Below are 15,991 nucleotides of genomic sequence, written 5' to 3' on the forward strand. Positions count from 1 at the left end.
CCTGTCCTCCTGCTGGGCCCTGCTGCGAGCCCCAGCCGCCATTGCTGTGTGACCCCCCCACATTGGGCCAGGCTGAGGGCCTGGAATCCACCTGCCCGCTGTCCTGCCTCTAAGTTCACCAGCCCTGCCAGGCACCTGCGGGGTGTCCAGTCCCAGGTTACTCGCTGCCATGTCGGCATCCTAGCGCCTCTGCTCCACCGCCGTCCCATCTAGGCTCCGCCTCCTCGCCGTCGCCAGTGCCACCATCCGTGCCGCTCCTCGCCGGGTGCTGCCTCTCCTCACCGTCGCCGTAGCTCCATGAAGCCCTGGATACCTGGCCACTCCCGGTGCGGCACTCGCTTCCGATCGGGCCTGCACCGCCGCCACCCCAGTCCGCCGCCCCACACAAGCAGCGCCGGCTGATGGATTCCTGCCGGAGGGCGGGCCGGGCTGCGTTGTTGCACCGCGGCCTGCACCCTCCGCAGGGTCCCCGGAGGGGCTCCGCGGCCAGCATCTGCCGTGCGTACTTGCCACTGGGGATAACTAATCTGGGGGTCGGGTCCTCCTTGATCTGGTGCCCTGGCTTCCCTGACCGCCGAGCAGCGTCGCCAGCTGGTCCTCCAGCCAGCCGCCCCGTCTGGACCGCGCCATCTCCCGCAGTTGCGTCATCATGGAATCCACTGTGGCCATGGTACATGCGTCTTCTCTCACCGCTGGTGTAACAGGTACTGTCCCTTCCTGCACTTTTTGCCCTCGAAACCCGCCCCCACAACCTAAACGTACACCCCCTTTTTCCACCCCCTGAACCAATCCCACTGCTCCCATTATTTTCTTTCAAATGTTCCCCCTCCCCTTGGCAACACAGTCATGGGGGGCTTTCATTTATCTGCGCTTATTACAGCCCCCCCCCCCGCTAGAGACTAGAACCACTGAGAAATAGTTTCCATCTTATAAGTCATCCTACAAGTCATTGTTGACAATGTAGCGAGCATTTGCCTCAATGGTGATGCACTCAGCCAGACAGACTCTGCTATACACTGATGAGGGGAAAATACCCAGAAACAGGCTGTCTGTAGATGAGTTTATGACTTTGCATTTATCTATAATTTTGTTGAAAGATTTGAGAAAGGGTCAGACATTGACCTCAAGTTTAGCTACCTTGCCAAAGAAATAAAACAGTCTCAAATATTCGGCAAGATAACTAATGTGTACATAATGATATACGAGATAGCTAGTTTTCTTTTTTTTTCCCTGAAAACAATTTTGATTTCATATAAAAAGTAACCATTATTTTATTTAGTTATTTCAGAAATCAACAATACAAGTAAAGATAAGAAATATTGTAATATATCTTATAAGAAAAATCTGCCTATTTGTCCTCCTGGGCAGATCATTCATTCTCAATGAATGGATAAGATCTGTAAAATCTGTTTTCTTTCAATACCTTTTTTCCCATTACTGAGATAATAAAATTACAAAATTGATAAGTTTTTACTATTATTTTATTCCTGCTGCTACATAGAATACTATTTGTTTTAATTTTGTTAAAATATGCCATACAGTTCCAACGATAGGTGCCTTTTTATTTAGTGAAAAATATTTAGAATTGAGAGTCCTCAGTGGTTGATACCTTTTAATGGCTAACTGAAAAGATGGTAACAAATTGCAAGCTTTCGAGACTACACAGGTCTCTTCATCAGGCTAATTTTTATGATCTTTAAATAGGGTGTGGTGCTCATGGGGTAATAATGCAGAGTAGCCTAAAGACACGCCCCAGAGGAACCAGTGAGCCATGCCCACTTGGCTAAGACCATAAAAAAGTTCACTAAACAAAAAAGCCAATATCTCTGGAACGGTATGGTGGATTTAACAAAAAATAAATAAAATAAGAGCAAAAAGTGGCCTCTTGGTAAAAGGTCTTCTTACTTTAAATTACTACTTCATCATTGACCTTAGACCTTGCATTTTTCTGAAACTGTATTGTATTGTACTGATTGGGAGCCACATCTAGTTCTTGTGGTCCAGCACACAGCAAACAAGCCTACTGCATTTCCATTAACCATGTTTTCTAAAGAAACATACGATAAATACTTCATCTGATTTACAACCTGAGCACCATCTAATTTCCTCTTTCTTTTTACCTTGACATAGAACTTCCTTTCCAAGCAATGGTATGGAGAAATTTCTAGAGATACCAAGAACTGGAAGATCCTCATGTCCCTTTTCTTCTTTCCACTTATCTGCTGTGGCTTCATATCATTTAGGTATGCAAAAGTGTTACTTAAAAAGTCTCACAGATTGGTTACTGGTGTGTGTTCTCCATGCATTTGCCTCATTACCCTGATGAAGCCCTCGAGGGTGAAACATGTTTGGGAGGATCTTCCTTTATTTTAATAGCGACTTGCTCCTCTGGTCATTAGACCATACAAAATAGGATTTTATTCCTGATGGTTAGATAATGGGTAGCCGTCCTTTAGCTTTACTCTAGTTATACAATTGGAGGCTTTTGGAGCTGTGCCCCTATGTAGCTACGAATAGGTGGATGTATCCATATGTCTATTACAATTGAACAACTCAACTAGTGGAGCCATTTTACCACTTGTGATGCATATAAATATATAAAGAAAAGTCTAATTTTGATGTGCACCTTAACATAATTTGTAGTAGTTATTTATATTTTTAATTTAACAATTAAAAGTTATATTTTATTTAGGATTGATTAAAGTCGAATTTTTTGGCCTTTGTCTATTGGATTTACAAAATTCTTACAAAAACTGCAACCAGAATGCAACAAAGGCAATCCGGGACATAGATTTAGGCATTTTGTTGCTTTATTTCTATCTCTAAAAACAATGATAATTATAAAATTCAAAATATTTAATATCAGTAATAAACACAGGATGACCAAAAAGATAGATCTATACAGAAAAGGCCAGCAACCAACCACCAGGTCTCAATGGGACAAAATACACAAAACAACAGTTTCTGTAGTCTCTTTGGGTGTATTTTATATGATTCAGACATCGTTGGTTGCCGGCCTTTTCTATATATACTTTATGTATCTTCATGGTCAATCTGACATCTTGAAATGTTATCATTTTATTCTTATTTTTTGCTACAGATCTATGCTTTTTACTGCTATATTTCTTTCTTACTTTTTTGTACGCTGGTTGTTGTTTTTGCAGTACGGTAACTATCTTTTGAATTGTCTTTTCTGGCATTTTCAGTGCGGTTGTTTCTCACTGCATCATATACTGATTGATTAGGGATTTTGGTGCTAGTGTATTGATTTTGTATACTCATGTGTGTTCTTGCTTTTCAATGCAGGAAAAAAACAACAGATAGAGAAAGAAGCATTCTACTAAATTACTTTGACTTTTTCACCTCACCTTTTGTGGTCTTCTCCTGGACGGTCATTTTCTATATTGGATTTCTGCTTTTATTTGCATATGTCATATTGATGGACTTCCAAAGATCCCCTACTGGTCTGGAGATTGCAGTCTACGTGCTGGTTTTTATTTTATTCTGTGATGAGATAAGACAGGTACGATTCCCTGTTCTGTTGCTCTAAAGTTTTACTTTAAATGACCCTAAATGGTGTCTTTAGTTTGAGTTCTATGTCTAATGTTTGTTACCATAAGAATAAAATAAAAATAAGAAAGTACTTGACACTCCAAAGTTGGAAATTATATTTAAAATTTTATTATGAGGCAATCCAAATAAAAATGGTAACGTTTCGGTCGTTAGAATTGGACCTTCATCAGACACGGATTGCTGCGGGATGGTAAGGGAACAAATGCAGAGGAATGTGCTGAGGATAAACGACAATGGTATATGATAGGATATGAGCGCCATACATTGCGACCACGGCCACTTAGCCTCAGCACATTCCCCTGCATTTGTACCCTTACCATCCATCAGCAATCCCTGTCTGACGAAGGTACAATTATAATGACCGAAACGTTACAATTTTTGTTTGGATTGCCTGATAATAAAGTTTCAAATATAATTTCCACTTTTTGGAGTTGCAAGTACTTTCTTATTTTTTATTATTGGATTTGGAACCCTTCTTGAACACCCCCCACCTGAAAGGTGTGTCATAGATCAATCATATATTTCCTGTAAGAAGGAAACAGGAAAACATTTCCTTTCAAAAATATTTAATAATCAAACCTAAGTCTTACGTGTTCATAGTCAGCTGATGCCTAGCTGTGCCATCCTGTTCTATATTTTCACATGTCACATAAGCATAAAAACAGGGAACATCAGCGGAAGACCTTCAGCCGGATGCCCCATTTATTACTGGAATAGACCTCACGGCGCTCAGCTTTCATACATCTCTCTAATCTTATGTTGATGGCGTTTCCCTTTAACTTTTTTTATGTATAAACATAGAGATACATAGCAATGGGTCATATATAAATACTTTTCTTTCTACAGATGTATATGAGTGGAGTGAAGTATTTTACTGACCTTTGGAACATTATGGATATCTTGGCCATCTTGTATTTTATGGCTGGTATTGTGTTCAGGTAATTAATTTTCTTGCATTCAATGTTCGTATTTAATTCTGGTATAAAAGCTGAAATGAGAAACAATCATCTTCTTCAATCATCATGTAGTGTTATTCCAAAGGAAAGCAAAAAAAAAAAATTAAAGGATTAATCTATCTAAATACTTTTATATCCAACAAGACCCTTATTGAATGGCTAGAAAAATTATATCTACAAACTTTCAGAGCACAGAGGCTCCTTTGTCAGGTAAGTTTACAAATTAATCACTGAAAAAAAGCACATTCGGCTTTAACCCCTTGAAGACCAAACCTATTTCATTTTGAGTAGCAAATACCGAAATACAGTGTTTGTCATTTTTGTTATACAAATACCAATTTTTGCTTTATTAGGTATTTATAATTGTAAGGATGACTAATACTTATTGTATTTCAACAACAAATTGTGTGTACATCTGTGTGTACAGCTTTAGGGTCCATAAATGAGGAATTCTGGCAGAGAGCTAAGCATAACTTTTTTTCTGCAGATACAGTATGTAGCTCTGCTTTTGTGTGATACATTTTATTCTTTACCCTCAGACTGCGCAGCTCTATCCCAAGTTCACTGTATACTGGAAGAGTTATTTTCTGTCTCGATTACATCATTTTTACTGTCCGCCTTATCCACATCTTCACCGTCAGTCGAAACCTTGGACCAAAGATTATTATGCTACAAAGAATGGTGAGAAAAATGGCAAAGTGAAATGTGTATAAATCATATATGTGTTTACCTTGTAAGACAGCTCCTACCTGTATACACTGTTAGGAGTATATGGATTTCATAGTGCGGACTTTCCTTCTCAAGACCCTCCTCTATAAGCCAGAAGCATACGGCCAGTGCAGGGTAACTGTAAGGTCCGCTGCAAAGTATTTTAGAACCTGTCACTTCTGATTTTTTTTTTGCTTTATTTTAAAGGAAAAATGGTATAGCTCAGCGAGTCATTTTAGTCCTATTCCCTCCTTCCATCCAGTCCTCCAGTTGTGCTTGTGTTACTCAGTTTATTGTGCTGGCCCTGAAATATAAAGCCCTGTAAACATATCAAAGGACACATACATAGTCCAATATGACTCCACTTAATTAGAAGAAATTCTTGATTTCATATATTCACAAAAATATAACAGAGAGCTTTTCACAATACATAAAAACATGCAGCACTCTGTTCGACCTTGGGTTCTGCCAGCTTCCCCAGGAAGAAGCCAAAAAGAGGCGAAACCGAGGTTCAGGCTAAACCTAACGCACCACATATGTATTGTAAAAATGTATTCAAATATTTATTTTCACTCCCATCAGTCTTCAAAATAAACGACAGATTTCCTATTACGTTTGTTGTTGTCTAATGTACGAATATGGTACAACCTGCCAATATAAGTGCAGGAAAAGGAAATCACAACTACAGTAAGCACATTTTGAGCTGATAAAAATAGTTCACATTTGGACTAGATTATACATAGGCACTAAGAAGGCAAATGTTTAGGGACCTTCACCCCAAAGTGACTCCACATAACATGATCCCTCAGGTGTTTGAATCTAGTGAATCAAATACTATACATGGATTTTGTATGTTACATGCACGCCGCTAGGTTCAGATAGGGGCGGAACAGGTCTCATGAATTCTTTGGAACTCTGGGGGAACCGTTACTCTGGCGACCATGTACTGCAGCTTCCTCAGGCACAAGATGGATCCACATGAACAGATGAACAGTGCAGTTTAATATCATAGCACACTCAGTACAATTCAAGTCTCTTAAGCACAGGCTTCATAAACAGGAAAGCTGCTTCTTAGAGGCACATTGACTAACAGTTTCTTTAGATAGCACTGTTCAGCACAGATCAAGACTCTTTACAAAAGCACAGTGTACACAGCATTCCTTCTAGCACAGTGTAATGGAGGAGGGGGGAGGGTTTGCTGAGGGAGATTATCCCTGTACACAACTTCTTCCAGTCCTTATCTTCCTGCTCCTGATAGACTTCCTCAACTAGCAGTATAGGGGTAGCCCAACTCCACTCTCTACATGAATCCAGTATCTCTATGGTTCACTTGCCTGAACTTCTGTGAGAGGGATCACAGAAACACACCACTCATTCCTTTGGTTGCTGCCAGAATGGTAAACAAGTTTCCCACAATCCCCCTGGGGCTCTGCTAACCACTCCCTGTCTCCTGTGACTGTGTTAACCCCTCTAGTTGCTGGATGCTTTTGAAGCAACAACAGTTAGCACTATTTCTGCATGTCACATATACAGTTAGGTCCATATATATTTGGACAGAGACAACATTTTTCTAGTTTTGGTTATGGACATTACCACAATGAATTTTAAACAAAACAATTCAGATGCAGTTGAAGTTCAGACTTTCAGCTTTCATTTGAGGGTATCCACATTAAAATTGGATGAAGGGTTAAGGAGTTTCAGCTACTTAACATGTGCCACCCTGTTTTTAAAGGGACCAAAAGTAATTGGACAATTGACTCCAAGGCTATTTCATGGACAGGTGTGGGCAATCCCTTCGTTATGTCATTCTTAATTAAGCAGATAAAAGGCCTGGAGGTGATTTGAGGTGTGGTGCTTGCATTTGGAAGGTTTTGCTGTGAAGTAAACATGCGGTCAAAGGAGCTCTCCATGCAGGTGAAGCAAGCCATCCTTAAGCTGCGAAAACAGAAAAAACCCATCCGAGAAATTGCTACAATATTAGGAGTGGCAAAATCTACAGTTTGGTACATCCTGAGAAAGAAAGAAAGCACTGGTGAATGTAACGATTCCTGATACTTATCTGTCCGGCCGGCGCGCTCCCAGCGTTCCTTCTTCTTCTTCTGCCTCCAGTTTCTCGGCCTCTCTGCGCGTCGCCGGTCCACGCATGCGCCGTAGGGTCTCCTCCGCCGCTCTGCCTTCTGGGAGGTTGTGACCCGGTGGTCCCGCCTCCAATATGGCGGCGCCCATCAGGTATTTCAGCTCGGCGCTTCCCCAGGTAAAGCGCCTGCGTATCTTCGTTGTTTCTGCTCCGTAGTTCAGCGTTGTGCTCTGGCCCATTCTAAGCTTAAGCCTCGTTGTTCCCTTTCCTGCCTTGTGCTCTGTTTCTTCGGCTTCTTCCCTCGCCCTCCGTCCCCTTTATCCTTCAGCTCCAACTGCCTGGTTAACTTGTATTTTTCCCTTCCAGTGCTCCGCATCAGTCATCCTCTGCATACCAGTTCTCCTGCTCCACCCAGTCGTCCCTTTGGCTCCGGCAGTTGCGGTTCCATCCTCCCTGGGCCTGCTCCTAACACTCCCTGTATAGGGGGTGCTCCCATCAGGTTCGCTCGCCCTAGGGGGCTCTGGGATCGTGACCCAGAGGGTCCACTTCGGGGTTCACCTCTCCCTCCCTGGCTCACCCCCGTGTAGCGTGATAGTATACGCAGGCCATGGATCCCGCTGGAGCCGCTGCCGCTCAAAAAGAGTTGCTCTTTCTCCGCGAGAATCAGTCCCGTATGATGGCCTTTATGAAGTCGATGGACTCTCGTTTGTCCTCACTTCAATCTTCCGATCCTGGGAATGTTTCTTTGTTGCTAAATCTGCAGCAGGAGCTGGCGCAGCAGCGCGACACCCAAACGCAGATTTTGACTTATCTAGCCACTATTGATTCTCGCCTTCTCTCCCTACAGACCCCTTCCCCTACAGTTGCGTCTGTTCACGCTCCTCACGCACCTCCCCGTTTGGCCAAACCCCCACGCTACAATGGAGACCCCAAAGTGTGTCGGGGTTTCCTTAATCAGTGTCGCCTCCATTTTGAGCTCTTGCCCTTGCAATACCCCACCGATCGAGCTAAAATTGCCTTCTTAATTTCCCATCTCGAGGGGAATGCATTAGCGTGGGTAAATCCTCTCTGGGAACGAGATGATCCACTAATGTCTCGCCTAGACAATTTCCTCGAGACGTTCCGTCGAGTGTTCGACGAACCTGGTCGCCTGGCCTCAACTACTGAGTCCCTGTTCAGTTTACAACAAGGGACCCTATCCGTTGGTCAGTACGCCATTCAATTCCGCACTTTATCCTCTGATCTTGGGTGGAACAATGAGGCCCTGGTAGGGGCATTCTGGCGTGGTCTATCCGGGCGCATAAAAGACGAATTGGCGGGACGTGATACTCCCACCAATTTGGAAGATCTAATATCCTTGGCTACTCGTATTGATCTCCGATTCCAGGAACGAGCACGAGAGAGAAGGACTCCACGTCTTTCCCTGCCTCTTCGAACGTCACCCAGTCCTAAACCCAGAGTGTCTACCTCTGAACCGGTGCCGGAACCTATGCAGGTAGACCGGCTCAAGATGTCTGAGCAACGGCGCCAGGAGAGACGCACTCAGGGTCTGTGCTTCTATTGTGGCAGTTCTTCCCATCTCCTGCGTGCTTGTCCTGATAGTCCGGAAAACTCCTCCGCCTAGGTCAGGTAAGAGAGGCCTCCCTAGGTACATGTGATACCTCTCTACCCCTTACGCTCTCTGTTCTACTTCTTGTCTCTGGTAAACGCTATTCCCTGCAAGCTTACATTGACTCGGGTGCAGCAGGGAATTTTATCAGGTTAGAGGAGGTAGTAAGATTTTCTGTTCCCGTTAAGACTCTTGAAAGCCCTCTCTTTCTTGCGTCAGTTGATGGTAAACCTTTGCAAGAGACTATAACCCAGGTCACCCAAGTAGTAGAACTTCAGGTAGGGGTTTTACACAAGGAAAAGATTGCCTTTTACGTTTTAGCCAATATTTCCCATCCAGTACTTTTAGGCTTACCGTGGTTACGTACCCATGAACCTATGTTAGATTGGCATAATGGCAATATTCTCTCGTGGGGGGATTCCTGTCGGGCTCGGTGTCTCTTGTCGGTACGTCCTGTGGGTGACTCTTGCTCTTCCCTTGCCCTTCCTGGTCTGCCTTCTGCTTATTCTTCCTTTTCTGATGTTTTCAATAAAAAAGAAGCAGAGAACCTTCCTCCACATCGGTCCTACGACTGTCCTATAGATCTGGTTCCTGGTGCCATGCCTCCGCGAGGAAGAATTTACCCTCTCTCTCCTACGGAGACTCAAGCCATGTCGGAGTACGTTCGGGAGAACCTTGCTAGGGGATTCATTCGGAAGTCCACCTCCCCTGCTGGGGTCGGTTTCTTTTTTGTCAAGAAAAAAGACGGCTCACTTCGTCCCTGCATAGACTATAGGGGATTGAACAACATAACGGTGAAGAATAAATACCCGTTACCTTTAATCTCTGAACTCTTTGACCGCTTAAGAGGAGCACGAGTTTTCACTAAGTTAGATCTTCGAGGTGCTTACAACCTTGTTCGAATCCGTGCCGGGGATGAGTGGAAGACTGCATTCAATACTCGTGACGGCCACTATGAGTACTTGGTGATGCCTTTTGGTCTCTGCAACGCTCCCGCTGTTTTCCAAGAATTCGTAAATGACATCTTCAGAGATTGCCTTTATGTATGTGTCGTAGTTTATCTGGACGACATACTAATCTTCTCTCCGAATCTCTCTGCCCATCGACGAGATGTCCGTCTTGTTCTTCAACGCCTCCGAGAGAACCATCTTTTTGCCAAGATCGAGAAATGTGTATTCGAACAATCCAGTTTACCCTTCTTGGGATATATTGTTTCAGATGCCGGTCTAAAGATGGATCCAGCCAAGGTCTCCGCAGTTCTGGATTGGCCACAGCCTGTTGGTATTAAAGCCATTCAACGTTTCCTCGGCTTCGCCAATTACTATAGGCAATTCATTCCACATTTCTCTTCTTTAACCAAGCCCATCTCGGCTCTTACTCGCAAAGGAATTGCTTCCAACAACTGGTCTTCGGAGGCCCAAAATGCATTTCTTACTTTAAAACAAAAATTTGCTGTAGCCCCAGTACTTCATCGTCCTGACGCTAACAGACCCTTCGTCCTTGAAGTGGATGCATCTTCCGTGGGAGTCGGAGCAGTCCTCTTACAGAAGTCAGCTTCTGGACGTGTCGTCACTTGTGGGTTCTTCTCCAAATCATTTTCTTCTTCAGAACGCAATTATTCTATCGGAGATAAGGAACTGTTGGCCATTAAGTTGGCCTTAGAAGAGTGGCGATATCTTCTCGAAGGGGCCGTTCATTCCTTCACCATATTTACAGATCATAAGAATCTAGCCTATGTACAGACTGCTCAAAGACTTAACCCTCGTCAGGCCAGATGGTCCCTGTTTTTTGGACGTTTTGATTTTGAACTCCATTTCCGTCCTGGAGACAAAAATGTCAGAGCTGATGCTCTCTCACGGTCCTCTCAACCTTTGGATGTGGTGGAGAATCCTGCACATATTATTGATCCGGCTAAGATTATTTCCGTTGCTCCTCTGGAAGTAGTCTCCTCTCCTCCTGGGAAGACCTTCGTGGCAAGCAAAGACAGGAGACAAGTTTTGCTCTGGGGTCATTCCTCTAAATTTGCCGGGCACGCAGGAGTCAAGAAGACACTTTCTCTTATAACTCGTCACTACTGGTGGCCATCCGTTCGTCAGGACGTCCTAGATTTCCTTGCTTCGTGTCCTTCTTGTGCAAAAAATAAGGTTCCTCGGCAGCTACCTACCGGACTCTTACATCCGCTTCCTGTACCTTCTTGTCCTTGGAGTGATATTGCCATGGACTTTATTACGGATCTCCCTCGCTCCTCTAATTGCTCTGTTATCCTAGTGGTTGTGGACCGATTTTCGAAAATGGCCCACTTCATACCCTTGTCTGGATTGCCATCTGCTCCCGAATTGGCAAAGATCTTCATCCTTCATGTCTTCCGACTTCACGGCTTTCCTCGTCACATTGTTTCTGATCGTGGAGTTCAGTTCACCGCCCGCTTCTGGAGAGCCCTGTGTAGCTTAATGAAGGTGACCTTGGATTTCTCCTCCGCCTACCATCCTCAGTCCAATGGCCAAGTGGAGCGTGTCAATCAGGTTCTCACATCCTATTTACGACATTTCTCCAATGCCCATCAGAACGATTGGGTCTCTTTGCTTCCGTGGGCTGAATTTGCCTATAACAATCACCCCTGTGAATCTTCTTCTAAATCTCCATTCTTGGTGGTTTTCGGGCAACACCCTGGCATTCCTTTTCCCATTTCCTGCACTTCAGGCGTACCGGCAGCTGATTCTTTGTCCCAGGAGTTCTCCAAAATTTGGCAAGAGACTAAGGAGTCACTTCTTAAGGCCAGTGATCGTATGAAAAGGTTTGCGGATAAGAGACGGCTTGATGCTCCACCTTATCAACTGGGGGATAAGGTGTGGCTCTCATCTCGGTATATTAGGTTGAAAATTCCGTCTCATAAACTTGGTCCTCGTTACATTGGTCCCTTTGAAATTTCCCACCGAATTAATGATGTAGCTTACAAGTTAAAATTACCCGCATCTTTGCGTGTTCCTAATGCCTTTCATGTCTCACTTCTTAAGCCTGCTGTATTTAATCGTTTTCACTCTTCTTCTCCTGTAGACCCATCCTTCTCTTCCTCCGACAGACAATTCGAGGTGAGGGACATTCTAGCCCAGAAAACGGTTAAGGGTCGGACATGGTTTCTGATTGATTGGAAGGGTTTTGGTCCTGAGGAGAGATCTTGGGAACCTCGAGAAAACATCAATGCACCCCTTATTTTGAAGAAGTTTCTTTCCAGTTCCAGGAGGGGGGGGAGTAAGAAAGGGGGTACTGTAACGATTCCTGATACTTATCTGTCCGGCCGGCGCGCTCCCAGCGTTCCTTCTTCTTCTTCTGCCTCCAGTTTCTCGGCCTCTCTGCGCGTCGCCGGTCCACGCATGCGCCGTAGGGTCTCCTCCGCCGCTCTGCCTTCTGGGAGGTCGTGACCCGGTGGTCCCGCCTCCAATATGGCGGCGCCCATCAGGTATTTCAGCTCGGCGCTTCCCCAGGTAAAGCGCCTGCGTATCTTCATTGTTTCTGCTCCGTAGTTCAGCGTTGTGCTCTGGCCCATTCTAAGCTTAAGCCTCGTTGTTCCCTTTCCTGCCTTGTGCTCTGTTTCTTCGGCTTCTTCCCTCGCCCTCCGTCCCCTTTATCCTTCAGCTCCAACTGCCTGGTTAACTTGTATTTTTCCCTTCCAGTGCTCCGCATCAGTCATCCTCTGCATACCAGTTCTCCTGCTCCACCCAGTCGTCCCTTTGGCTCCGGCAGTTGCGGTTCCATCCTCCCTGGGCCTGCTCCTAACACTCCCTGTATAGGGGGTGCTCCCATCAGGTTCGCTCGCCCTAGGGGGCTCTGGGATCGTGACCCAGAGGGTCCACTTCGGGGTTCGCCTCTCCCTCCCTGGCTCACCCCCGTGTAGCGTGATAGTGAACTCATCAATGCAAAAAGACCTGGGTGCCCACGGAAGACAACAGCGGTGGATGATCGCAGAATAATCTCCATGGTGAAGAGAAACCCCTTCACAACAGCCAACCAAGTGAAGAACACTCTCCAGGAGGTAGGCGTATCAATATCCAAATCTACCATAAAGAGAAGACTGCATGAAAGTAAATACAGAGGGTTCACTGCACGGTGCAAGCCACTCATAAGCATCAAGAATAAAAAGGCTAGACTGGACTTTGCTAAAAAACATCTAAAAAAGCCAGCACAGTTCTGGAATAACATTCTTTGGACAGATGAAACAAAGATCAACCTCTACCAGAATGATGGCAAGAGAAAAGTATGGCGAAGGCGTGGTACAGCTCATGATCCAAAGCATACCACATCATCTGTAAAACATGGTGGAGGCGGTGTGATGGCTTGGGCATGCATGGCTGCCAGTGGCACTGGGTCACTAGTGTTTATTGATGATGTGACACAGGACAGAAGCAGCCGAATGAATTTTGAGGTATTCAGAGCCATACTGTGTGCTCAGATCCAGCCAAATGCAGCCAAACTGATTGGTCGTCGTTTCATACTACAGATGGACAATGACCCAAAACATAAAGATAAAGTAACCCAAGAGTTTATTAAAGCAAAGAAGTGGAATATTCTTGAATGGCCAAGTCAGTCACCTGATCTCAACCCAATTGAGCATGCATTTCACTTGTTAAAGACTAAACTTCAGACAGAAAGGCCCACAAACAAACAGCAACTGAAAACCACCGCAGTGAAGGCCTGGCAGAGCATCAAAAAGGAGGAAACACAGCGTCTGGTGATGTCCATGAGTTCAAGACTTCAGGCAGTCATTGCCAACAAAGGGTTTTCAACCAAGTACTAAAAATGAACATTTCATTTAAAATTATTGAATCTGTCCAATTACTTTTGGTCCCTTTAAAAACAGGGTGGCACATGTTAAGTAGCTGAAACTCCTAAACCCTTCATCCAATTTTAATGTGGATACCCTCAAATGAAAGCTGAAAGTCTGAACTTCAACTGCATCTGAATTGTTTTGGTTAAAATTCATTGTGGTAATGTTTATAACCAAAATTAGAAAAATGTTGTCTCTGTCCAAATATATATGGACCTAACTGTATATAAAAGTATTTTTTTTCTTAATTGCTGTACTTTAGATTTTTTTCTCCTTTTTTTTAGCTTATCGATGTATTCTTTTTCCTCTTCCTATTTGCTGTTTGGGTGATTGCATTTGGAGTTGCCCGTCAGGGAATCCTGAGATGGAATGAACATCGCTGGGAGTGGATTTTCCGTTCTGTTATTTATGAGCCATACCTGGCTGTGTTTGGACAGTACATTGCGGATGTAGATGGTAATTATTGTAGACACCTTCATTTCATACTTTTGTTTGTATCCACTACAGAAAGTAATAGTGACTATCATGACTGTGAATATTCTTCTGCCTTTAGGCACCACCATCGATTTTGATCATTGTACTGTTAATGGGAATGAATCTAAACCACTGTGTGTAGAGTTGGATGGTGAAAACCAACCTAGATTTCCAGAGTGGATCACAATCCCACTAGTCTGTATCTACATGCTATCTACCAACATCCTGCTTGTTAACCTGCTCATTGCCATGTTTGGGTAAGTAATGACAAAACCTGCTAATATGCTCATTGTATTTCCAGCAAGAAAAAAAGTTTATTGAAAGCACTTGCCAAATTTCCATGCTTGTCAAATATCACTTTCTATGTATTTGTAAAAAGAAAGCTGGAACCATTTTTAACTATTTTAGAGACCATGAAGAGCCATGTTTGGCTAGTCACCCACCTGCATACAACAATACACAAACTCTATCCTGCTCTAGAAATGCTATTTACATGAAAAAGTAATGATAATCTGCTAAAAATAGGGTTTAAAACATGACTGACTAACTTACTGGAGCAATGGCTACAGGGAGAAAATGAAGTTATATTATCCCTGCAGCTGCTCTTATACAGATATCGGGACAATGCAGTGAATTGATACAGTAACCACTTAATAAACAGTATATATACAGTGGCATGTAAAAATGTTGGCACCCCTAGTCAAAATTACTGCTATTGTGAACAGTTAAGCAAATTGAAGATGAAATGATCTCTAAAAGGCTTAAAGTTAAAGAAGACACATTTCCTTATTCCTTAATAAAAATATTGTATTTTTTTTTCATTTTAAAAAATTACAAATAGGAAAATGAGCCGATGCAAAAGGTTCGGCACCTTTGTAGATTTGTGTGCTGAGATACCTTTGACCAAGGTTTCAGATTTTAAAGGGACTCTGTCACCTGAATTTGGAGGGAACAATTTTCAGCCAAAGGGGTGGGGTTTTCGGGTGTTTGATTCACCCTTTCCTTACCCGCTGGCTGCATGCTTGCTGCAATATTGGATTGAAGTTCATTCTCTGTCCTCCATAGTACACGCCTGCGTAAGGCAAGATTGCCTTGTGCAGGCATGTACTACGGAGGACAGAGAATGAACTTCAATCCAATATTGCAGCCAGCATGCAGCCAGCGGGTGAGGAAAGGGTGAATCAAACACCCGAAAACCCCGCCCCTTTGGCTGAAAATTGTTCCCTCCAAATTCAGGTGACACAGTCCCTTTAATTAGCCTGTTAGGGCTTGTTCACTAACATAGTTAGGAAAGGCCAGGTGTTACAAATTTCCCCGCTTTATAAAAACCCAGCCTCCTCTAGCCTTGTACCAAAAAGAGAAGCGATGGTTTCTTCAAAGCAGCTGTCTAGCACTCTGAAAATGAAAATGTTGTAGGCCCACAAAGCAGGACACGGCAATAAGAAGATGGCAAAACGTTTTCAAGTTGCCCTTTCCTCAGTTCAAAATGTAATTAGGAAATGGCAGTTCACAGGAACAAGATAAGGTCTAGAAGACCAAGCAAAATTTCAGTGATAGCTGCTCATAGTATTGCTAGACAGGCAAATAAATCAAAATCCCCACTTGACTGCACAAGACCTTCAGAAAGATTTAGCAGACTCTGGAGTTGTGGTACATTGTTTTACTGTTCAGAGACACCTGCACAAATATGGCCTTCAAGAAGAGTCATCAGAAGAAAACTTCTCCTGCGCCCTCACCATAAAATAGTTGAAAAGAGGATGGCTTCTTATGGA

The 15,991-nt window shown here is 43.8% G+C and overlaps 1 protein-coding gene across 5 annotated transcripts in view; it reads left to right on the forward strand.

Annotated features, from left to right (window-relative positions):
- Nucleotides 1-15,991, forward strand: part of TRPM8 (transient receptor potential cation channel subfamily M member 8) — a 173,801-nt gene that overhangs the window by 139,350 nt on the left and 18,460 nt on the right. For 4 of the 5 annotated variants that reach the window (XM_077272379.1, XM_077272381.1, XM_077272382.1 and 1 more), the window contains 6 exons: nucleotides 2,131-2,243; nucleotides 3,307-3,523; nucleotides 4,420-4,511; nucleotides 5,069-5,210; nucleotides 14,030-14,201; nucleotides 14,299-14,476. In XM_077272379.1, coding sequence (XP_077128494.1) covers nucleotides 2,131-2,243; nucleotides 3,307-3,523; nucleotides 4,420-4,511; nucleotides 5,069-5,210; nucleotides 14,030-14,201; nucleotides 14,299-14,476 — 914 coding nt within the window. Of the gene's footprint in view, nucleotides 1-2,130; nucleotides 2,244-3,306; nucleotides 3,524-4,419; nucleotides 4,512-5,068; nucleotides 5,211-14,029; nucleotides 14,202-14,298; nucleotides 14,477-15,991 lie in introns of those variants that run through there. The other variant, XM_077272383.1, reaches the window with a different exon arrangement.

The sequence above is a fragment of the Ranitomeya variabilis genome, chromosome 7 (assembly GCF_051348905.1).
Source record: "Ranitomeya variabilis isolate aRanVar5 chromosome 7, aRanVar5.hap1, whole genome shotgun sequence".
NCBI classification, from domain to species: Eukaryota; Metazoa; Chordata; class Amphibia; order Anura; family Dendrobatidae; genus Ranitomeya; species Ranitomeya variabilis.